The 26372-nt window shown below is 18.7% G+C and overlaps 7 protein-coding genes across 7 annotated transcripts; 5 read left to right on the top strand and 2 right to left on the bottom strand.

Moving 5' to 3' along the window:
• Positions 1-261: 261 nt before the first annotated feature.
• PGSY75_1122300 (hypothetical protein) lies at positions 262-1347 on the bottom strand (the record flags this gene model as incomplete). Its single annotated transcript, XM_018786346.1, has 1 exon — positions 262-1347. The coding sequence occupies one exon, from the start codon at positions 1345-1347 to the stop codon at positions 262-264; it is 1086 nt and encodes a 361-aa protein (XP_018641141.1).
• A 1320-nt stretch (positions 1348-2667) lies between these two features.
• Positions 2668-5236, top strand: PGSY75_1122200 (putative cupin-like protein; the record flags this gene model as incomplete). The annotated part of the gene is made up of 11 exons (XM_018786345.1): positions 2668-2693; positions 2837-2950; positions 3166-3450; positions 3542-3771; positions 3878-3964; positions 4072-4126; positions 4244-4371; positions 4455-4529; positions 4666-4722; positions 4843-4976; positions 5081-5236. The coding sequence occupies 11 exons, from the start codon at positions 2668-2670 to the stop codon at positions 5234-5236; spliced, it is 1347 nt and encodes a 448-aa protein (XP_018641140.1).
• A 547-nt stretch (positions 5237-5783) lies between these two features.
• PGSY75_1122100 (hypothetical protein) lies at positions 5784-7514 on the top strand (the record flags this gene model as incomplete). Its single annotated transcript, XM_018786344.1, has 3 exons — positions 5784-7045; positions 7140-7321; positions 7414-7514. The coding sequence occupies 3 exons, from the start codon at positions 5784-5786 to the stop codon at positions 7512-7514; spliced, it is 1545 nt and encodes a 514-aa protein (XP_018641139.1).
• Positions 7515-8176: 662 nt separating this feature from the next.
• PGSY75_1122000 (hypothetical protein) lies at positions 8177-9866 on the top strand (the record flags this gene model as incomplete). The annotated part of the gene is made up of 3 exons (XM_018786343.1): positions 8177-8306; positions 8429-8582; positions 8708-9866. The coding sequence occupies 3 exons, from the start codon at positions 8177-8179 to the stop codon at positions 9864-9866; spliced, it is 1443 nt and encodes a 480-aa protein (XP_018641138.1).
• A 933-nt stretch (positions 9867-10799) lies between these two features.
• Positions 10800-12398, top strand: PGSY75_1121900 (putative serine/threonine protein kinase; the record flags this gene model as incomplete). The annotated part of the gene is made up of 1 exon (XM_018786342.1): positions 10800-12398. One exon carries the CDS (start codon positions 10800-10802, stop codon positions 12396-12398), a length of 1599 nt encoding a protein of 532 aa, XP_018641137.1.
• A 4258-nt stretch (positions 12399-16656) lies between these two features.
• Positions 16657-22713, top strand: PGSY75_1121800 (peptidase, M16 family; the record flags this gene model as incomplete). Its single annotated transcript, XM_018786341.1, has 1 exon — positions 16657-22713. One exon carries the CDS (start codon positions 16657-16659, stop codon positions 22711-22713), a length of 6057 nt encoding a protein of 2018 aa, XP_018641136.1.
• Positions 22714-23175: 462 nt separating this feature from the next.
• On the bottom strand, positions 23176-25644 carry PGSY75_1121700 (protein GCN20; the record flags this gene model as incomplete). The annotated part of the gene is made up of 1 exon (XM_018786340.1): positions 23176-25644. One exon carries the CDS (start codon positions 25642-25644, stop codon positions 23176-23178), a length of 2469 nt encoding a protein of 822 aa, XP_018641135.1.
• Between the last annotated feature and the right edge of the window lie 728 nt (positions 25645-26372).

The following is a 26372-nucleotide window of genomic DNA, read 5'->3' as shown; positions in this document are numbered from 1 at the left end:
TATATATATATATATATATATATAAAAAAAATAAAAAAAAATTTAAAAAAAAAAATAAAAATTTTTTTTTATTAAAAAATAATTAATTTTTTAAAAAAAAAAAAAAATATGTAAAAAAAAAAAAAAAAAAAAAAAAAAAAAAAAGAATACATATATATATAATATATATATATATATATATATATAATTCAATGTGTGATTATTCCATATATATATGTAATACGAAAACAAAACATAAAAATACATTTGCAAAAAAAAGAATTATACAGAATTTTTCTGAGATGATACATATAATATCAACTGATAATAAATATAAGAATAGATATTATATATATAAAATAAAAAGAAATTATTTTCTAATTTCATAAGACTTAATTTCACAATTTTTTTATAATCACACTTTACACAATAAAAGGTATAAAACTTTTTAATGTTAATTTTTTTTTTGTCTTTTTTTATTGTTTCTGAAATCAAATCGTGATATATATCCATAAGTGAATTATATAAATTTGTAGACATAAAATTATCATAGACATGTCCATTTAAAAAAGTACCTGAAGTGGTATTTCCTAGGAGTTTATAAAAATATTGAAAGTTTTTCATATTTATTTGTATGATTGAATATAAATCATTTATACATCCTTTTTGAATATTCATAAAATCCAAAAAGGATAATAAATTATTGACATCTCCTTTTGGTAATAAGGAACATTTTTTTTCTAATAATTCCATATTTTTATAATTCTTTTCATCTTTTAAATTACTATTTAAAAATAAATTATTAATAACAATAAGTAAATCGTTTTTTTGATTCTTCAAAAAATAATCCAATTGTTTTTCAATATCCATATCATAATTAATTACACAAACGATTATTAATATCTTTTCATAAATAATACATGAAGCTAGTAGTATATCTTCTTCATCATTTTCATTTTCTGTATCTTCAATTTTAGATATTGGATTTATATAATTATTTATACAATTATTATCACTAGCTAATATTACTTTCCCATTTTTCAAATCTAAAAATTTGAAAAATTCGGCCATAAATCCATTAAATTTATCCACATTTTCATATTCCTTATTATAACTTTTATATACTGGTATAATACCTAATAAATTTTTTTTTTTTAATACTTCTTTGGCATAATATTTTCCAAAACTATTTGTTATATCACAAACAATATCTACTTTTACATTCATTGTAGAATTCTTATTTTCTTTCCCTTTATTTACTTTTGAATGATCTTTTTCACACTTTTGTTTGTAAATATATGCCAATATTTTTATGAAAAATAATGAAACCAATGCCACAGATATACATTCAAAAGTAACTGGGGTCATTTTTTTTTTTTTTTTTTTTTCAAGATATTAATAAATTTATGAAAAAAAATTAACATCTATCACCACAAAGTTATGTACATTATATATATATATATATTTTTCCACATAGGAATAATATATAAAGAAAAAAATAAATATATATACGATATATTTACAATGTATAGGGTATTGTATTAAATGACCTCTTATTACATGTCGTATTATATATATATATATATTATTTCTTCTTTATATAATCCTTATTTCTTTTAATTTTCATAAAAACAGCAAAATATGTTTTATAAAAATAATTTATATATGTGTATTTATATAATCATTATTCTTTAAAACATACTTTATTCTTCGAAACGCGAAAGGGCAAAAAATATATACATACATAATAATATATATAAAATATATATCTATCATACATAAAATTCAATCAGACGTAAAATAATTATCTTATAATTATTCATATAATAAAACGCAAAATTTTGCATGATACAACATAAAAAAGAATATAAATATGAAATATTAAATTTTACTATATTCTTAAAAATAAATACAAAAATATTATATAAAAGTCATAAAGAATAAAAAAAATGAATTATATTTATTATATACATACATTTAATCTTAATAATAACATATTAACATTATGAAGAAAAAAAAAAAAAAAAAAAAAAAAAAAAAAAAAAAAAAAAAAAAAAAAAAAAAAAAAAAAAATTATATAATAAAAACTCAAAACAAATGTCTTCAAAAAAAAAATATATATTATAAAAATATTATATATAATATAATCTATTGAATATTTCTTATAATAAAAAATAATAATATTATATATTAACGGCGCTACTTTTTTTTTAAAATTACAAAAAAATATATATTTATAACGGATACAAATAAAAAAAAAATATATAAATAAAAAAAATACAGATTTGTTATTTTTTTTTTTATAAAACATAGGGTCATTATTTTTGTATCGTATCATATTATATATAATATATATAATGTATTAAAATATATTTATATAATTCACGTGCATATATATTTTTTACCTACATCTATATAATATATGCAATATTATATAGGAAAAAAAAATATATGTCATAAATATTATGTAATATATTATATATATATATATATTATATATCATAAAGAAATGATAGAATAATTTTAAAATTAAAAATACATTATATATATATATATATATATTATTTTATTTATGTATTATTTTATTTTAATATTATGTGATGAAAAATAATTTAATAAATTCCTTTTGTTTACAAAATATAAAATAGTTGCATTTATATTATTTTACCATTCTATATACGAAGAAAAATGACCCCAAAAAATAAGTATACAGGGTGAGCATATTTTAATATAATAATGTTAAAAAAGTATAAGAATTAATATATATATATATATATTTTTTTTTTTGGGGGGGTTATTTTTTTTTGTATCATTTATTCATATTTTTTTTGTAATATGTTTTCTATAAATTCATTAGGTTTTGTTTCCATGATGGAAAAACATGTGAAATTGACAGAATCCATGAAAATATAACTGCAGAGAAATTTTATCTAGATTATATTTTAAAAAGAAAACCATGCATACTAAAAAGGTATAAGAGATTTTATAATTTTTAAAATTTTATATTTGTAATTGTTCATTTATTTTTATCATATTTAAATATCCATGCAATTTTATCAAAGTCTTAATTTCTATATTTTGTAACAACATTATTATATTTGTTTATTTGCTTTGCATATATTTTATATTACTTTTTTCCATACGTTGTTTATATATATATATATTATTTATAATTTTTTTTTTTAGTGAATATGTAATTAAGAATAAATTGAACATTGATTTAAATTTTATGAAAGAAAAAATACAGGATATAAACGTACATTTAGAAAAGAGGATATCGAATTCTTTTGGAACTGGAAAAAAAAAAAAAATGAAGTTTCATAAGTTTTTATCATTATTAGAAAAAGGAAATAAGAAATATTATTTGAATACTCAATACGTAAAAGAAAATGCATATCATCCAAAAGATTTTTGTAATACCATTACACGTCAAATGATTAATTATCTTCCTAAAGAATTAGAAATTATGGGGTAATTAAATGAAACATCTAATATTCTTTCACAATATGTATATATTATATTAATATATATATATATATATATATATATATTTTTATTTTAGTAATTTAGAAATTTATCAATATAATATCTGGTTAGGAAATAATAAAAGCACAAAATTAAAAACATATTTACATCACGATTATCATGATAATATATATGTCCTGTTAAAAGGAAAGAAAACCTTCAGAATATATAGTCCTAACTTTGCTTACCGTTTAAAAACAAATGGGAAAATTTTTAAAGTTCATAAAAATGGTTTAATTACCTATTTGCCATTTATTAGAAGTGATGGTAAGTTATGTATGGATATATAAGCATAAAATGTAAACATATATAAGTATATTATATATATATATATATATATATATATATATGTGCATTTGTTATTTTAATTCAGGATCACATATTTTAGACGTATACAAGAAACAGATGAATAAAATATACAACGAAATTAACATAATGAATGAAGTTTTAAACAAAAAAGGTGTGTTACCAAAATATATAAGCAAAAAAGATTAGTTTTAATATCTATCTTTTATATATGTTAATAATATATTATTTGTAATTTTTATTTTGTTTTTATACTCTTAGACCCTTTAGTTGACAACCAAACAATAGAAGATTCTATAAATAAGGCAGAAGAAAAGTATGTACAAAAATTGACTGAAAAATATATATATTAATATTCATTTTTATAAAAGTGATTATTACTCTGTATATTACTGTACCTAAAAATACTTTATTTTGTTTTATATATTTATAGATTAAATTTATTAGAAGAAAATATTTTAAATTACAAATTAAAAAAACATAACTTTCACCGTCAACCAAATGCTAGACAAGACATCCCGAATCATTTTTGTCTTATTCATACAAGGAAAAGGAAAGAAGGTAAATCACATAAATAAATATATATATATATTAAATTTGTATTATAAAAAAATTTTATTTTTTCGTCCTTTATATATTTTTAGATGAAAATATCTTTGATAAAAAGACAAATATAAGGAAAAAATACATTGAAGTTAATTTGAATGAAGGAGATATATGTTAGAAAAAGCTGAAGAAAAACAATTTGATTATATATATATATATATATATATATATATATATATATATATATGTGTATATATATTATTTAATTTTTTTTTTTTTTTTTTTTTTTTTTTTTTTACGTCTTAACAGTGTACTTACCATGCGGCTGGTTTCATGAAGTTAAATCTTTTTCAAGCGAAGAACAATGTATATTAATTTTTAAAAATAAATTATATTAATAGACTATAATTATTACGTATTTTTATATGTCCATTTATATATAATATTATAGTTATGTTTGTTTTTGTGTTCATATTTTTTTCTCAGATCATTTAGCATTTAATTATTGGTATTATCCTCCTTATATAAAGATGAATAAATCAACAAATGTTGAAAATAAGTTTGATAATCCTTATGTGGACAAATATTTAAGCGAAAGAAATATTAAGTTATATAAAAAGGTATATATATATATATATATATATATATGTATTATATTTATTTACATTATCGATATTTTTTCATTTCTCATTTTATTTTCTCATTTTATTTTATTTTATTTTAGATTGGAATTTACAAACAAAAGAATTCAAATTTAACGGAAATTTTATCATACTATAAGAATATGAAAATCAAAAAAATAAAAATTAAAAAAAATAAAAAAAGGAAAAATGGATTAGATTTAAAAAAGAAAAAAAAAATAAAGTTAGATAATACTTAAAAGAAAGATGTTTGAGATTTTTTTTTTTTAAATGAATATTAAGAACACTATAAAATTAAACTTATGTACGAATATAGATTGTCCTACGTCTATCTTGAAATTGTAAGTCTCTTTATTATTCTTTGTTTTGTTATATTTTTTTTTTTTTTTACAATTTCTTGCATTTTTTTTGCCAATTTTTTATTTCTTAAATTTTTTTTTGTTATATATTTTTTTTTCACATTTTTTCCTTGTAATATTAATATATATATATATATATGTGTAACAAAAAAAAAAAAAATATAATAAATTAAAATAAAATAAAAATGTATTTGTATGCATACATATTTTTATATTTTTTATTTTATTATTTTCCTTTTTATGTATCACCATAATTTTTTTTTTTTTTTATGAACAAAAAAATATAATTTAATATAATTAATGAAGTTAACCATATATTTTCATAGAAAAAAAATTATATAAAATAAGAACATTAAAAAAAAACAAAAAAAAAGAAAAAGGAAAATTAACGTCAAAGATAAAATAATTTTGAACCATATAAAACAAAATGAAAAGTATTATATATATTTATTTAAGTATAATATATATTCTTTCATTTGTAAATTCTTATTTAATTGATGAGAGTATCAATTTATTACCATTAGAAAATGATCTAGTACACGTAAAACTGAAGCTAACTGTAAACGGAAAAGATTATAAAGAATTTCTACCTATAAATATCTTGAAAATATTAAATAATGTGAATTCACTTAAAATTAATATTAAAAGAGGTGTTTACCGAGAATATTATAATAATAAATATTTGGACTCATATCCTTATGGTTTTACTTTTGTGGTGGATTTAAAAAAGGAAGAAAGAGATAAAAATGATTTTTCGAAAGAAAAAGAATATAATGAATTTTCAAAGAATGAAATGTTTCTTTTAAAAAGTTTATTGAATGACATTTGGGGTATTACAGGTGTATCAACTAACCTTTTAAAAACAAAAGATTTAATTAAAGTAGATAATAAAATTTTTGCTTTTTTACCAGATGAAAGTATTTGTATGGAAAGTTTTTCTTTAATTAAAAAAATGTATCCCTGTAAAAATTTTGGAGGTTTATTTAATTTAATTAATCCTTCATATTTAATAACAACATTATCAACTAATATTGGATTTGAACTAAATGACAATGATGAAAATTTTTTTGTTCTATATATTGAATATATTACAGAGCATAATCATAAAGAAAATATAACTATTAATGATTTAATAAATACTAAATATAATATAAATGAATGCCCTTTGATTAATAGAACTGCCCTCATTGTTAAAAAAAAAGAAGAAGATTATGTTTCCACAATCTTTGAAAAATATGATAATATAGCAATGGTATATGAAGACATAAATATATATGATATTTTACAAAGAGGGAAACCAAATATAATAGAGGAATATATAAATGTTAATGTCTATAAAGAAGAATCTAATAGCATGATAACAACAGATATAAGGAAAAAACAAAGTTCTTTAGTTTATGTATTTGAAAATTTAAATGACAAGAATAGCAGTAATTTTTTATTTGTTGATAAATTGCCATATTATTTATCTCCATTGTTACACACTTTAGTTATACAAGGAAAGAATTCTAATAAAAATGATAATTCCAAAAAATATTGTGATTTCATATATTTTGGTTTTAATGCAATTAACAAATTTGATATTAAATTTAGTAATATCGATATGATGCACTCTTTACCAAAAAATGGAAACTATTACTATATTAATTTTAAGTACATTTTGCCCCCTAAATGTGATATAATAATTAGGTAAAAAATACATAAACATATAATATATATATATATATGTGAATATTTATTTATATTATTTATTCGTTCTTATTTTATCTTTAATACTTTATAGATTTGAAATAATCAAAATACAAATCAGATCCTTCGAATTTGACTTTGATATAGATAGAGGCATATTATTGGAAAGTGGCATATTTAAACAAAAGAAAAATTATATTTCAAATGAAAAAAATGACGATTATATTTATAAATATACTTCCTCATTACTCATTGATATTGTTTTACCAGACACAAGTACGTTTATTTAGAAAAATAAATATAAATATAAATATATATATATATATATATATATATATATATATACTATAATTTTTTTTTTTTGTTAGGTATGCCTTTTAATGTTATAGCAATTTCAACATGTGTTATCATGTTATTTTTTGGGTTCATCTTTAAACTTACTGCAAAAGAACAAACAAGATATGTATAACTTTTTTTTTTTGTTGTTTTTTTATTTATTTTTTTTTTCCTATGTTTTTTTTTTCTTTTTTTTTTTTGTAGTTATGCTTTCAAATTCAATAGTTAAATAGTAAAATCTATATAATTTAATAAAATAATTAATTAACAAATACTTAATTATATTATTATAATTTATATAAATGTTTTTAATATATATATATTTTATACTTTTTATTAGTTTTATTTTCATAATACATATAATATATATATATTATATATATATATATTTTTCTGCACATATAATTAGAATTTTTTTTTTGAAAAAAATATTTTTATGTTTTTCTTCATTTTGTAAAAACTCTTTATTACATATAACTTAATAAATAAAAAATTTTGAGGTATTACACATTAATCGATAAGTTATTTTATTTTTTTTTTTATCTTACCCTTTTTTTATCCCTAAGAAAAATTTCGAATTATAATATATATTTAATTGTCACACTTTTTAAATAATAACATGATATATTTTAGGAGCCATAATTAATTACTTGACTTGACTTATTATTTTGTATATAGTATATACATTTATTTATATATATATATATTTATTTATTTATTTATTATATATTTTTTTATTTAAATATGAAGAAAGGTTAACTCTACAATGATTATAATCCTCCCATAATAAGTACAATGAATTTTTCCTTAATTATAAAAAGATACTCGAAGATATTAAATTGGAAACATGATACCTATTATGCTAGTTTGATGAATAAATATACGTATTTTGATGAATTCATGAGATTTTGTAATGACAATAAAGGTATAAACACAATATATTATATATATATATATATTTTAATTATGATTAATTTTATATATTATACTGTAGTTTATATGATATATAATTATAATATAATTTAATTTTGTTTTTTAATAATTCAGAATGTTTTACTAAAAGAGATATAGTGGCTTCATTAACTTATATACACCATATGAAAAAAGTAGATTTGTTATCTCCAACTTTTAATAATTATAATGATTTCATATACAAAAATATAAATATGTTTAGATCAAACATAAGCACACTTGTACATAGGTAAAAAAAAAAAAAAAATAGGCTATTATATCATTATCCTTTATATAATATCTATAAACTTTTTTATTATAAATATAAAAAAAATTATTTTTTATATTTTATAATTGTCTTATTCTTATATTTAGGTATGCTGTTTTGGGACATACAAAATCTCTATTATTTATCTATGAAAATGTACTAAAGAATAATATATTAAATTATGATAATAAATCAATTAGTTTAATAGCTTGGAGTTATGCAAAAAATAATTTTTATTTATCAGACCTTTTTATGGAAATCAATAAGATATTAAAAGCATGTATTAAAACAATGACTCTTCATGAAATATCATTAATATCATGGGCGTATTCTAAGATAAACAGATTACCTCCTTTAGAAATGATATGTGTAAAAAATAGAGTATATGAATTATTAAACACATTAGATGAAGAATTAAATCATGTTATTGAAAATAATGCAACAAAAAAACATTTGGATGACATAAATATGAATATTAATGAAAATAGTACTTATTTTGAAATTAAAAATGAGAATGAAAAGGAATATCTAAATAAATATACCAATACAGATTTTAATGATCATACATATTTCGATGAAACTAAAGAATTGATATCATCAGAAAAACATAAATTAGGAAATATGTATGAAGATAATAGTGAAAATAGAATAGACAACTTAGGTTGTAAAAAGAACTTAATCCAAGATATTTGTATGATAATGAAATCATATGCTATTATGAATAAAAGTGATCCTTTTTTTTTTTTATTTTTATTCAATTTCATAATAAAAAATATACAAAATAACAAAATGATGATAACTGCCCAAGGCATAACAAGTATATGGGTATGCTTAAGAGAATATGAAATAAAAAATAAAAAGATAATTGAATATGCATTAGAATTATCACGATTTTTAAGACTTGATCACACTGTAAATAGTTCAATGATGCATGAAATTGTTGTTAGCATACATAAATTAAAAATTAAAGATAGAAGAATTCTTTATCATTTATTTTATCATCTAAAAAGGAAGTGTATTAACATGCATGTACAACATTTGTATGATATTATAACAATATTACAAGATATGAAAATTTATGATGATGATTTATGGAAGCAATTTGGAGTAGCTGTTCAAAAAAAAGCTATTGACCTAGAATTAATTCAAATAAAAAAATTACATAATATATTTTCCATTAATGGAAAAGGAAATGATAGAATATTAGGAGTTCTTGATAGTTTTATTCAAATAAAAGAAGATATTAATGTATATGGCCCAATATAATAAGAAATACAATTTGTAATATATATATATAATACTTATTTATTATATAAAAGTGTCATAAATATTTTACAGAAAAATTAATGAATCATATAATATATTATTTTTTATTATTTATTTTAATTAGTAATTTGGATTATAAAGTGATAAAATATATTGTAATTTGTATTAGAATATAGTGTGTATAAGTTAAAAAAACATGCAAAAAATAAAAAAAATAAAAATAAAACTTTTATAAAACTAAAATGTATATAATATATATATATTTATTATTATTTTTTTTAATACATTAGAATAAATTTTAGTTATATTTTCATAAATATATTTCCCATTTTTCATTTTTTAATTTTTTAAGTCTTATAAAAATTTTTCTTTTTTCTTTTGTTTCTTTTAATTGGTTTATTTTATAAATTTCGTTTTATAAACATTTTGTTTAATCTTGTTTTATCATTTTTTTTGTTTTAGTTTTTCCTTTTTATTTTATTTTTTTATTTTTTTTTTTATTGTCAAAAGAGAAAAAAAAAAAATTAATGTAAAATATAAAATATCGCAAAAATATTTTCACTTTATTATTTTATTTTTATAAATTTAAAGCTATACATTTATAAAAGGATAATTCGTTTTTAATTGAAACCATAAAATATTTGTAACGTTATGCTTGTATGGTTTTCATTATGTTCTTATTATTTGTATTATTATATATTCTAAAATATTGACCGAATCAAACTTATATTAATTCTAAAACTATAAATATATTTATGTAAAATAATTTTAATACAAATTTTAAAAAAACAAAAAAAGACAACATAAAATGTTTATATTACATATTTTTTAATTGATTGAATATATATATATATATATATATATATATATATATAATAAATATATAAAATGAAATATTAACATTTTTAATTAACACAACATAAAGATATAAAAATGAAGAAAGGGTTTTTGTTGAATAAGAATATATATGATATTGAAGAAAATGTAATAAATGTTGAAAAAAATAACATAAATAAAAAATATTGTAAGGATGATTTTGAAACATATATGCACATAGGAACTGGGAACTTCAGTGATGTGTTTATGGTAAAATTAAAGAATGATCCTTCAAAAAAATATGCCTTAAAAATATTCAAAAAAGAAAAAGTGAATAAAATGAATAAAGTAAATGATGTGTTAACAGAAAAAAACGTTATGTCAAAATTAAATATCCCAGGACATGCAAATGTTATTAAATTGATAGAAACATTTAAAGACAAAGAAAATGTTTATTTATTATATGAATATGCTGATTATGATTTATGGGAATTTTTAAAAATTCGTAGTGTTGGTGTTAATGAAAAAATTACATTTAATATAATACTTCAAATGGTACATGCATTAGAATATATACATAACAAAAATATTATTCATAGAGACTTAAAATGTGAAAATTTTCTTATAAACAAAGATGGAACCATAAAAATGATTGATTTTGGTACTTCGAAAGATTTAGATAACATAAGCATCAAAACAAATAATGAGGAAGATAAAATAGATCATGAAGAATTAAATAAATTTGTATTAAAAAAAAATAACAATAATTTAAAAGAAGATTTAAAAAATGAAAGTGAATTTAAAAATAATGGTAGTTTAAATAGCGAAGAATTTAATAGTAATGATTTAAATAATACTAATTTTCAAAAAAGTGATAAAAATATAAAAGATCAAAATTCAAACAAATGCGTTCTTCAAACACTTAAGAATAATGAAAGTTATGAGTTTAATAATAAAATTTTGGAAAAAGAAAATGCTCAAATTTTGAGCTCTTTCAAAAGTAACGATTATGCAGAAGATACAAATACAGGTAATAATTATAGAAAAAAAAAAACATTTGAAAATTATGTTGGTTCTCCCAATTTTATTCCCCCAGAAGCATTAATAAATAAATGCAGTGGTAAGGCACGAGATTTTTGGAGTCTTGGGTGTACTATTTACCAACTAGCAACATGTACCGTTCCATTTGATGGTTCAACAGAATGGTTCATCTATAACAAAATAAAAAAAAGGGAATTAAAATATCCATCCATAATACCTTCTGAATTAATAGACCTAATAGAAAAGTTAACAACTATGAATCCAGAAGAAAGATTAGGGTTTAATGGAGGATGTAAGGAGATCTTGGAACATTCATATTTTCAAAAATATAATTATGATAAACTTAATTTCATCTTACCAGAAGTTTCTGAGGTGGAAAAACTGTATACAACTATTATAAATAAGTATCATATATATATCAATGAAAAGAGGAAATTAAGACAAGATAATTATCCAACTGAAGAAAATACAAATAAAGTAGAAGTATTGAAAAAAAATTTGTTAAACTTAATTAATTCAGATACATTAAATTGTGCTGAGGAGGAATATGAATCCATAACTTTAAAGAAGAAAATTTTTGAAAGTATTAACTTTATGCTTGAAGAATCGGATAAACAGGAAATAATAGAAATGGAAGAAGCAAACAAATGGTTAGAACGATATCAGAGTAAATAGAAAATATAACATATATAAATAAAAACAATTTCTTTTACTCGTTTTTTTTACCGTATATATATATATATTTGTTTTATTATTATATAGTTTTAATTTTTTTTTTTTTTTTTTTTAAACTTTAGAATTTTCTATATAAAATCATTTAAATTCATTTTGTTTTTTTAATGTCAAAATGTATTTAGACAGTATTTCTTTTTTAAAAAGAAATATTATAAATCTATGTATTGAAATATATTATTTATTAATATTATAATAATCCATAAAACATATATTCTTTTATACAAGAAAAAATATACCTTTTAGTTTTTGTATTTTATTCATTGTTTATACTTTTAATTTCATTTTCCTTCCATTGTACAAATATCTTAAGTTCAAAGTAACATATATATAATGTTCACACTTTTTTCCTTTAAATAAAATAATATTATTTGTGATAACATAAATGTTATTATTAAGAAATAAATAATAATAATTCATTTAGAAATATAATATTTACAGATGATTACCTAGTATTGTCTAATATGTCCTTCTATATTTCATTATATCACGTCTATTTCATTCATACTTAATAATAAAAAATAAATCTGAATTTACATAAATTCATATTGTATGCAAATGTTATCACCTTTTTTACCTTTTTCATGGAATAACCCACTAAATGTTTATTTTAATATGTATTTATAATAAAGTTATATATATTAATTATAAATTTAAATGAAAAATGCACATATGAAACTAGAAATAATGTTATTCATATGTATGTTTTACTTTTAATATTGATAAAACATGAATGTTCACATACCTAAATATAAGTAAATATATATTATTATTTGCTTTAGTATTAAGGAAATAAAATGTTAATAATAGAAAAGATTCTTCTTATCATTTAATCCATAATGTAACTTAATGACATTATATTCCTTACGTTATGGTAAAACAAAATAAAATTGCATTATTCACAATTCATTAGAATTGTTCAAAAAAATGAAGAGAAAAAAAAAATTATAAAAGGGTAACACATATATATTTAACTTCAGTAAAAATATTCTATTTCTATATTTCTATAAATTTCATAAAAAATTACATTTAATTTAAACATATATAATGATATTAATTTATATACATATAATAATAAAAAATAGGAATACATTTTTTTCTCATACATTATTGTACAATTCAGTATAAATTATTACAAAAAAATAAGGATTAAGATTCAATTATATAATAAAAGCATTATCATATAGAATGAAAAAGAAATTTATCTTTAAAAATTATATTATTTCCTTGACACTTGTGTATACATATATATTTTTTCTTTTAATTAAAAACTACTTTTTTTACAAAAGAAAATTTAAGATTTTTTAAACTTACATTAATCCACGTCGTTGATTTAAAATATTCGATAGAAGTCTAATAATATATAAAATTATAAAATAAATCATATGCTTCAAATATTGCAGTTTATGTAATTTCATAAATAATTATTATTTACTTATTTTATCTATGAATTTTATTATTTCTAAATAATAAATAATATAATATTTCATTTTAAACATATCATGTTTGTAATTCATACAATTTGGAAAATACATATAATATTTAAATTAAAACAAATATTAAGTCATATACACTATATCACATTAATTTCCAATATAAGTAAAAATATTACATGCATATAAATATATATAATACTTTTTTTAAATATATTTACACATATAATATATTTTAAAATATTAATAATCCTATCGTGAAAATAAATTCTAGTAATACACAATAAATATTTCCTAAAATTTATATAATTAAAATAAGACAAACATTAATATATTAATTAATGTTCTAAAATGAAAAAAATATAATAATATATATTTCTTTAAAAAAAATATATATAATTAAAATATAAATTTAATAATATATATAATTAAATATATATATTTCATTTATAAAATAAATATTATATAAAGCTTAATTTGAAGTCATAATAAAGTTAATTACATAAAGAATGGAATGATAAACATTCCAAAAAAAAATATATATTTCTTTAAATTAAAAAGAGTATATAACATGTTATCATTTAGAATTTAACTTAAAAAAGGTAAACAAAAAAATAGAAATTTAATAACTATGATTTTTTTTTATTAATAAAAGTAATATCATTATTTACATTTTTAATCGAATATAATTTAATTCGTTATAGAATTTATCTATTCATATATAACATAATTTTTAAACCCAGAAAGAAATATAACATAAATGAGTTTTAATTTTGTGAATTTCAGAATAATAATGACTTTATAAAGTGAACAAATTTCTAAATTTTCCATATATATTGAGAATTGTTATGTATAGTGTTATATATTTTTAACCTTTATAATAATAATTTAAATGTAATTAATCACCAAATTATAACCAGAAAATGAAATATTGAATGTAATTTTAATGTTACAATGATTAAAGTGTCATTTTTTCCTATTATAAAATTTTCGAATATGGAGAATTTCTTTCATATATTTTTATATGAAATAAATTTTCGAAACTTAATATATATTGTACATAATTTTATTTCTTTTTAAAACACAAACATCATTTTAAATGTTTATGTTTTATATAAAAAAATCTTAATAAAATATTCTTAAATATAATTATATAAAAATATTTTTATCCATTTTATTTTAAATTTGTTTATTAAAAATAACAATAATGTTCAAAAAAAGTATAATTACTTTGAATTGACTTATGAAATATAAGAAATAATTATATATATATGGATTGTAATACTTTTATTTTTTTTTTTTTTTTCTTCACATCATATATTATCATATTTTTAGAAACAAAATGAGAAAAAGTAATCCATTTTTAAAAATTTTTCTTCATTTTTCAATTATATAGAATATTATAGAAATATTATGAAATTTTGAATGTAATTACCTTAATATTTTATAGACATTGATTTACATTTCATTAAAATATTTAAGTGTAAAAAGAAAATATTTTCTTTAATTATATATCCTAATTTATCTCGAAAGACATTTTGATGTACAAAGAAATTTATAATTAAACAATTGTCTTAAGATATTATTATGTTTATTATAATAAAAATATAATTTGGAAAATTATTGAGCTTGAAAAAAATTCTTTATAATTTTTTCTATTCCTTATTTAATTCATATAGAATAATAAAAAAATTATTTATTTTATGTAAAAACTGGTTATATTGATATAGGGAAACATAAAATTATGTTTATTATTAGAATGGTTATTACTCAGTTATGTGTTCAGTTATATTCATATAAATTTCTGAACGAAATTATAAAAAAATACAAAAAGTAGTAAATTATTATAAAAGCATTAAAATATAAATAATGGTATACTTTATTTCTCGTATTTCAAAAATTAATAATAAAATATGTAAATAAATTATAATTGACACCTTAATATAATAAAAGAAAAAATTTTCTTGTCCTTTATAGAAAATGTCTACATAAAAATAATTGCTAAATTTGTAAATAAATATTTCATGTAATTAGAGAAAATAAACTAATAAAATTTTTGTATATTTAATATTTACATGAACAGCTCATAAAAAATATATATTTTAAACACTACCGCTAATTGTTTGTGTGCATATTTTGATGTTTAAAGAAAATATACAAAACAAATATATAGATATATATATATTTATTTATTTATTCATTTATGCTTTTTTTTTCTTCTTTTTATAAATAAATGTTAAATTTTTTTCATTTATTATGATTAAAATATATGTTCCTTATATAATATATTTTGAAAAAACAGCTATTTATTGTCTATAAAAATATAAACATTATGAACAAAAAAAAAAAAAAAGTAATAAAATGTATGAACGTTCAGGTTTTTTTTTTTTTTTTTCTATACTTTTATTATTAAAAAAAAATATATTAATAGACATTTTTTTTTTTTTTTTCATTTTATGTTGTTCTCTATAAATTTTGACGTTTCATTTTTAAGAGATTTATATTATGTTTATCTTTGTATAAAACCCTTTTAAAACATTTTGAATAAAAAGTAAAATATATTTTTGTAAATTTATTTATAATTACAAACTATTTCATGATATTATTAAATTATATTTAACGAAATATATTATATATATGTATAAAAATTATTTTTGTTTATTGTGTAAATTTCCATACGAATTGATATAGAATATTTATAGAGTTATAAGGATTTAAAAAAAGGGGGCAAATTTTTTGTTATTTTGTATTACATATATATAAATATAATGAAACATACAAAAATAACCAAATATTTGACAATTAATATTTTTATCCTACTAATTTTAGTTTTTCAAAAATATTCAAGTTGTCAAAATTCATTGAATAATAGTAAAAATAACTATGGATTAAATGATCAAGAGCTTCGAGCAATGCTATTTGGTCTTAATTCTGATCCGTCTAAAAGGGATAAAAATAATAAAGTAAATAGAGATGTTATGAAAAATGAATCATCATTATTATTACGTAATCTTATCAATGAAGAAACGCTAAGTGAAAAAAATGACAAGGTTGTAAATGATATTAAAAATGTGAATAATAGTACAGAAAAGAAAATAAATAGTATATCAAAAGGAAATAATAATATACATAATATAAATGAAAATCAAAATGCAAATGTTGAATTAAAAACTGATAATATATTAGATAATACAACAGAACAAGATGATATAAATGAAAAAAATAATGAAAATGGTAATATGATTCATAAAAATATTTATAATAATATACTGAATGATCCCTATGATATTTATAGCACAAATGCATACATTAATAAAAGTGACATAACTAATTTAAATTATTCTGCAAATGATGTTATAAATAATGATAAGATCAATGAATCTTATGAAGAAAAAAATATTGTTAATAATTCAGAGTTAAATAAATTAACGGGATCAGATCATTCAAATAAAAACGATATTAATAAAAACACAGAAAAAAATGAAACCTTTAATTCATCATCTACTTCAAATGAAAAAAAGGAAACATATATAAAAGGACAAAATGAAAATGATTTAAATAATGAACATATTTTTAATAACAATGATATTAATAATAATGTACAATATAAAAATAAAGTAAATATCATATCTGTAGACAAAAATAATACAGACAGAGACGATAACAATTTATATGAAAAAAATAACGTTGATTTAAAATATAATAATGATTTAATTAAGGAAGGGAAAAATAAAAGAAATAATAAATTGAATAATTATAAATTTAATATGAATAAAGTAATTGATAATAAAAATTTTAATAAGTATACAGAAACATATAATAAGATATCGGAACCAGAACAACAAAGTAATAGTAACAATAACTTAGGAATACCAACATTGACAAAGAAAGAGGTGCCTATTAAAAATCACAATAAATTTTCATCTAATGGAAAGATTTTAGAAAACAAAGACATTGATAAAATATCTGAAACATCAAAACAATATGATAGTAATTTAAAATCAAATGATATTAAAAATTTTAAGAATAATGATACAAAATATAATGCAACATTAACAGAAGATAATAAAAATGGACATAGCATTACAACGAATAAAAACAATGAAAAAAAAGAATACAATATGAAGAATTCAAATGAAAATAAATATGTTTTTAATACAGAAAAAACAAATGTAAATAATGATACATTGAAAGAAGGAAGAAATAAGGACAAATATTTGAATAATCAAACAGATGTAAATATCAATAACCTACATGAAAGAGATATAAATTTATACAACAAAAATGAATCAGATAAAAAATTGGAACAATCATTTAGGGAAGAAGACATTAAAAATGCATATTTACCTGAAAATAAAAATTTTCAAAAGACATTAACAAATAACGAAAACGATGAAGATAATAATAAAATACCTCCTATTGATCATTCTTATAATGAATTAGATAAAAAAGGAAATTACAATAAAAATGAAATCGGAAAAATAAAAAAAAATAACGAAGAAAATAAGCAGAATATTATAGAAGAAATTATGAACCCTGAAAAAATAAAGGAAAATCATGAACAAAATATTCAATATTCCAAAAATGATCCAATAACAGATATTCAAAATTCTACAAATGCTATATTAAAAAAAATAAAACCAACAGAATTTGAAAAATATACAAAGGATGAATTACATAATGTTCCATCTTCAGAAGTAAGAGATGATAATTTAAATGAAATAAACAGAAAGGGTGAAACAAATATGTTTTCAGAAAAATCAACTTTAAAAAAAGGGGAAAATGATTGGAATGAATATGAATATTTTAAATTGAAAAGTAATGAATTAAAAGTTTTAGGAATAATAAATAAATATTCACCAAAAGGAGGTTTTTCTATTTCTGTTAATTGTGGAGGGTATGATGATTTTCGTGATATTCCAGGAATTTCTAATCTATTAAGACATGCTATTTTTTACAAATCTGAAAAAAGAATTACAACATTATTAAGTGAATTAGGAAAATATTCATCAGAAAATAATAGTCGCATAGGTGAGTCTTTTACTACCTATTACGCTATTGGTAAATCTGAAAATATTTATAATATACTAACATTATTTTCACAAAATTTATTTTATCCATTATTTGATGAAGACTTTATAGAAAATGAAGTTAGAGAAATAAATAATAAATATATTTCTATGGAAAATAATTCTTTAAACTGTCTAAAAATGATTAGTCAATTTATAACAGATTTAAAGTATTCAAAATTTTTTTTTCATGGAAATTATATTACATTGTGTAATAATGTATTAAAAAATGGTCTAAACATAAAAAAACTCTTGTATAATTTCCACAAAAAATGTTATCAACCTAAAAATATGGCACTTACTATATTATTAGGGAAAAAAGGAAATTCTTATGATCATTATAGCATGAATGATATAGAAAAATTTGTTATAGACATTTTTGAAAAAATTAAAAATTACGACAATTTGAACGAAAGTAATAAAAGAGAAAAAGAAAAACACATTGTACACTTAAAAGATGACACATTCAATATTGAAAAAAAAGATAATTATAATGATAGCAGATTGGTTTATAATGCTACACAAAATAATTCTAAGGATAAGGAAGAAAAAATAAAATTTATTGAACTTATAAATGAATTTAATAATTATGTACTTGATTTAAACCAAAAGGGTCGATATATTGAAATTTTAAAAAAAGAGGGATGGAGAGATCAGATTTATTTATATTGGAGCTCTAAAATTAGTATTGATTTATATAAGAAAATTGAAGAATATGGATCTATAACTTTTATACATGATATACTTTTAGATTTAAGAAAAAATGGTTTGTATGATAAAATATGTGTAGAAAATCAGTATGCATATGATTTAAAAGTAATAAGTTCGTGTAATAAATATTATGTAAATTATGGAATATTAATAAATTTAACAAAGAAAGGGAAAAAGAACTTACGTCATTTAATGCATATAATCAATGTATTTATTAAAGAAATTAGTAAATTATTTGATCATGATAGTTTAAATAAGGGTATAAATAAATATATTCTTGACTATTATAGAGAAAAAGCATTAATTACTGATGTTAATTATAATAATGATAATAAATATATTGAACTTAATGATTTAATAAATTACTCTAATATATTATTAGATCATTCTGATGATTCTTCTTTAATTTTAAGTATTAACAATTTGATTGAAGATAAGAATAAAAATGATTTTAGAAATCATATTAAAATAACAAGTTTATTGGGTTCTCTAATGAAAAATGAAAATACAAATATAATAAATGTAGTAGACACGTTTAGTATTAGAAATCAAAGTATGATTCCTTATAGCAATATAATATATGTGATAGGAGAAAATCCATATATGGTTAATGAAAGTAACATAGTAAACGACATAAATCTGATACTTCCCGAAATAAAAGTATGTCCCTTTAATAGTTTGGTTAATAATAAAATTTTGTTTAATGAAAAATCTTTTTTCTGTGTTCCATATAATAGTAGTGAGAATTTTGAATATTCAGAAAGTGAGGAAAAGTTTATATCTGAGGAAAATAAGGATATATTCAAGTCAAATATTTTGTATAATATACCTTGTTTAATTAAATCTTCTTATGGTTATAATATTTATTTTAAAAGGGGTCTAACACATATATCCAAAGTAAAAACTGATTTCATTTTTTATTTCCCCTCTGAAAAATTTACATTTTATGAATCCGTTTTTACCCGTATACATATTATTATTTTGCAAAAGAAAATGGAGCGTTTTCTTTCTGATTACACTACTTGTTCAGTGAATGCAAATATTATGCATGATACAATATCATATACATTAAGCATAGAATCAAATGGTTATTTTTTTGAAGAGTTTTTTAACAAGATACAGGAATTATTATCATTAAAAGAAATTCCTTCTCGTGAGGAATATAATGAAGCCTATGATGAACTAAATATAATTATACAAACAGATACAACCTCAGGAGTAGATAAGTCTTTAAAAATTATGTATTCCTTATTTAACAAATACATCCCAACTAATAAAGAAATGTATGACATTCTGAATGCATATTTTTTTTATCCATCGTATAATTCTTATAGAACATATATAAATGAATATTTTCTTAGAAATTATGTTGTCATTTTTATATATGGAAATATTATCATATCAGATATAAAAGGTGAAGAAAATATTACCAAAAATAATAATAGCATTTTTGATAATAATAAAAGTATGAACTATTATAATGAAGGTGATGCAATTGATAAAAATAATAACAGGAACAATAATGGTGTTGAAAGTGATAATGGTAGCAACAATGATTATATAAATAATGAAAATAATTCTTCCATCAGAGATACAAATAAATATACCAATATTGATTATAATAATAATAATAATAATAAGGATGGTGGTACATATATAGTAAATGAAAAAATTTATGAAGGGGAAGAAAATAAAAAGAATCCTACTTATTTAAAGAAACAGGAACAGTTTTTGGAAAAGCAAGAAAATAAGAATAGGGAAGGAGAAAATAAATCACAATCACTTCAAATATCTTATAATGGGTCAGGAATTGAATATTTAGTCAAATTATGCGAATCCTTTATAAGCAAAGTAACAAATAAGGTTATAAAAAAAAGTGAATCTACATATTATACAAAGAAATTAATTAATGATGAAGATATTGAAATAGATATCCATGACCCTGGACAAGATTTAAGCAACTCAATAACAGTATCATATATAATAGAATCAGAAACTTTATTGAATAATGTTTTAATAAACATTATAGTTGATTTAATTTCATCTGATTTTATTAAATTTGTTAAAATAAAATATAATGATGGTTATGTTGTTGAGGTAAGAACTTTTTTTACATATAATGGATTAGGTGGATTGCTTTTTATAATTCAGAGTTTTGATAAAGATGTAGAACAACTAGAATCAGATATATGTACATTTGTTAAATATATTACATTTCAATTATTAAATATTGATATATCAGATTTAAAGAAGCAGTTGCAAAATATGAAAGAACATTATATAATGAATAATACTATATTCACATTTAATCAAGAATATTCATCTATACTAGATGAATTAATTATAGGACATGAATGTTTTGACAAAAAATATAAAATTATACAAATATTTGATGAATTAATTAATTGTCCAAATATTATTCTAAATAAGATAAATTATATTTTAAGGAAATCAAAAAAAAATATATTTAAAGAATATAAAAAAGCAAACATAGTTAACATACAAAATAATAATAAAGATAGAACAAAAGGTCATGATTATTTACACGTAAATCAAAAGTGCAATTATTCATATAGGAAAAATATGAAAATGTCTAATATACAAATTTCGGATAATTCAGAATTATTTATTAAAAAAAAAAGCAAAAATAAATATAAATATGTTTCAAGTAATAGAACAACACAATCAAATAATATATATAAAAAGGAGAATCTATTTAATTTCTCAAATTTTGTTGAAATTAAAGAAAAGGGATTTTTTAAATATATTATTAGCTACTTTAGGAAAAATAATAAGAAAGATTCAAATGATGATAATTATTTAGATTTTGAAAGTTGCGACGAAGAAATGTCGAAAGACAACTTTCAAATATTTTACAACTTCACAAATGATATAAATAAAATTAGAAAATATTTTAGTGCCAAGTTTATTAATGATAAGGAGGTAAAAGAAAATTGTTCAATCAATTATGAAGAAATTAGGAAATATTGTTATGATCATAATATCAATAAAGATAACATGATAAGAACAAAAATAGATGTATGAACGATATTAATATGTATATATATAATATATATATATATATATATACAACATATTGTAATATTAAAATTTAAAGCTTTTTCTATTTTTTGTTCTCTCTTTCTATATACATATATTTCTTAAAATTTACCAAAATTTTTACTTTTATCTCAAAAAAAAAAAAGTTCATTATTGTAGATTTATTATTATTATATATTAAAGGAAAAAAAAAAAAAAATTATATATTCTATATATTCCATTTTATTTTTAAATTTTAATTTGTTACATATTTTTATCAATTATACATAATACATATTTATATAACAATTACATATATATATAAATCTGTTTGTATTCTTTTTTCTTTTCTGTAAAAATTATCATCCATTTTTAATCTACACCATATTAATATTAACACAGTGATAAATTATTACCCCTTTAAATTAAATAAATAAAATGTTTGATGATAAGATATAAATTTCTCAATTATATCTTATTGTTAAGTAATAATTGTGTATATTTATCAAATTCATAATCTATTTTGACAAGTTCTTTAGTTATATTATTTATGTGATAAATTTCATCTGCTACATGTTTTATTAAATAGGTATCGTGACTGATAATAATAAGTCCTCCTTTATACATATTCAAAGCTACAATTAATGCTTGCACTGATTCTATATCAAGGTGATTTGACGGTTCGTCTAAAATTAGAACATTTGGATTTTTGTAAGCTAAAATAGCTAATGCTAGTTTACTTTTTTGACCTCCTGACAAAACATAAATAGGTTCGTATAAAATATTTGTTGGTATATTAAATTTATTAAAATATTTTATAGCTTCTTCTTCTTTTATATTTTTATTGGAATAGGTATATTGCAACTGTTGAATTGAATTATAAATAGGGTTCAAACAATCTACATGATATTGAGAATAATATCCTATATTTGCTTTATTACTAACATGTAATTCTCCTTCATAAACGGTTATTAAATTTAAAATGATTTTAATTAATGTTGTTTTTCCACTACCATTAACACCACAAATTGCTATTCTGGAGTCCATATCTACTTCAAAAGAAGCATTTTTGAATAGATATTCATGCTTAAATTTGTATTTATCTTCGTATTTTTTTGAAACAACCTGTCCATTATTATCAAGTTCATATTCATCTTCTTTCGTTTCTTCTTGCGTTTCTTCATTCGTTTCATTTTCATGGTCTCCTATTAAAATGTTTTTGTTTCTTTTTATACGAAGATTTGTAAACATTTTATTTTTAAAGGAAACATTTTTTAATTTGATAAGTACATTCGACATATAAAAGGGTTCTAAAAAGGAAAAGCTGAATGGCGTATCTTCTTTCTCTAAATTGATAACAGGTAATTTATTTAAGAGTTTGATTCTACTTTGAACTAAGGCAGCTCTTTTAGAATTACATCTAAATCTATCTATAAATTTTTGAACATGTTTTTTTTTTAATTCGAGAGAATCATGTTCCCTTTGTTGTTGTAATAAATGTTCAATTCTTGTTTTTTCAAATTGGTCATAATTTCCAGAATAATATGTTAATTGATGATTATGGAAATGAATAATATCTGTACATACTTCGTTTAGAAAATCTCTATCATGTGAGACAATAATACAAGTTTTATTTAATTTTTTAATATAATCAATTAAGAATTGTATAGTATAAATATCTAAATGGTTCGTTGGTTCATCTAATAATATGATATCATTATTACTAAATAAGATACGGCTTAAACATAATCTCATTTTCATACCTCCACTTAAAGAGTTTACTTTCTTTTTTTGTAAATTTGAATCAAAACCTAATCCACATAAAATTTTGCTAGCTTCTTTTTCAGCTTCTAAATAGGAAATGCTGTTTAATTTTTCATATATATCTAATATTTTTAGTTCTATACTTTCAACCGTTTCGATATGTTCCATATTTTCAACAGTTTTATTTTTATTATTTTTATTATGTTTATTATTTTTTGCATCATTTTTTTGTGTATTATTTTCTTCCGTTTCATTGCTTAATATTTGTTCGTTTTTTTCGTTTAAGTTAATTTTTCGTGCTTCCAGTTGTTCAAGTTCTAACAACAAATCATGTCTTAATTTATCAACCATTAATACAGATTCTAAAACGGTTACATTTTCAAGACATAATTCCTGTTCAATGCATGCTATGCTAATATCTTTTTTTATTTCTTCAATTTCGTATCTTGCTAATTTGGCTAGCAGAGTACTTTTTCCGATACCATTTTTCCCTATAAGTCCATATTTATTCATAACATTTATTTTTAAGATAGTATCATTTAATAAGCTTCTTTGTCCGATACTTATATTGAAATTATCAATTCTTATATCATACAATTTATCAATTTTTGTTTTATTTTTACTGACATCACTACAGTGTAATAAATTATGTACCCTTACTGGTTGTGGGATTTTAGGTTTGTTTTTAACCCATTCTTTAAATAAGTTTAATTGTTTCTGTTTTTGTTTTTCTTTTTCTTTCGATATTTTTAAGCTTTCACTTATTGGGACACTAGTATTATAATTTATTTGTTTTTCATATACACCTAAAAAGGGATCACTATAATTTGACATATCTTTATCTTTCCAATATTCTTTAAAATTAAAAACTTCTGTTAGTTTCTCAAGATTTTTATTATTTTGCATAGTTAAAACATGTTGATTAGGGTTATAATTTGGATTACTTCCATTTTGTATATTATCATTTTTAAAGTGTTTATTAAAAATATTTACAATTTTACTTCTCTTTATTTTATTATCAGCATAAGAACAAATCAAATCATAAAAATAATCTACACCATTTTTTTCTATTTCATATTTCTCATCAATTATTCTTTCTTTTAAATAATTTTGAATTTCTTCATCACCTATATTGACCAGTTCAAATAAAATTTTAAAAAGTTCTTCCATCATATATTTTTTCTTTTCCTCTTTAACATAATAATTATAAAAAATATAAAACAAAATAAAACAAAATAAAACAGTATAAACAAAAAAAAAATAATAAAAAAAAGAAGGTACGAAAGAAAAATAAAGAACAATATATATATATATATATATATATATTAGTTATTTTATTATAATGGATATATTTTATGGTATATATAATAATAAATAAATAAATGAATAAATAAATACGGAAACGTATTTACAAATTATTATTTTATATTATAATATATTATAAAAAAATGAAATTTTTTTTTTAATTGAAATATAATACCATACGATTATACAATAAAATCAAATAGAATTCTTCTTTTTCTATATATATAAATTATAATATTATATATAATATAGAACTTTTTTTTTTATACTAAAAAGCTAAACTTTTTTTTAAACATGATTTCATAATCTTTGTAAAAAGATTTTTTTAAATAATCAAATTAGATTAAATAATAAATATTAATTATAAGCAGGTAAAAAAAAAAAAATGTAAAAAATGTTTATTTTGTTAACTAATTAATAGATTTTTAAATATATATATATATATATATATATTATACATATATGTATACATGTATATTTTTTTAATCTTGTTGGATATTATATACCTGTACACGTTAAAATAATATAAATGTATTTTCTTATATTTGAAATACGTTTATCTAACTTTTGTAAAAATTTGATATCAAAAAAAGAAT

Source organism: Plasmodium gaboni, chromosome 11 (assembly GCF_001602025.1).
Source record: "Plasmodium gaboni strain SY75 chromosome 11, whole genome shotgun sequence".
In the NCBI taxonomy this organism is placed as follows: domain Eukaryota; phylum Apicomplexa; class Aconoidasida; order Haemosporida; family Plasmodiidae; genus Plasmodium; species Plasmodium gaboni.
This window is presented reverse-complemented; position numbering and strand designations above follow the sequence as displayed.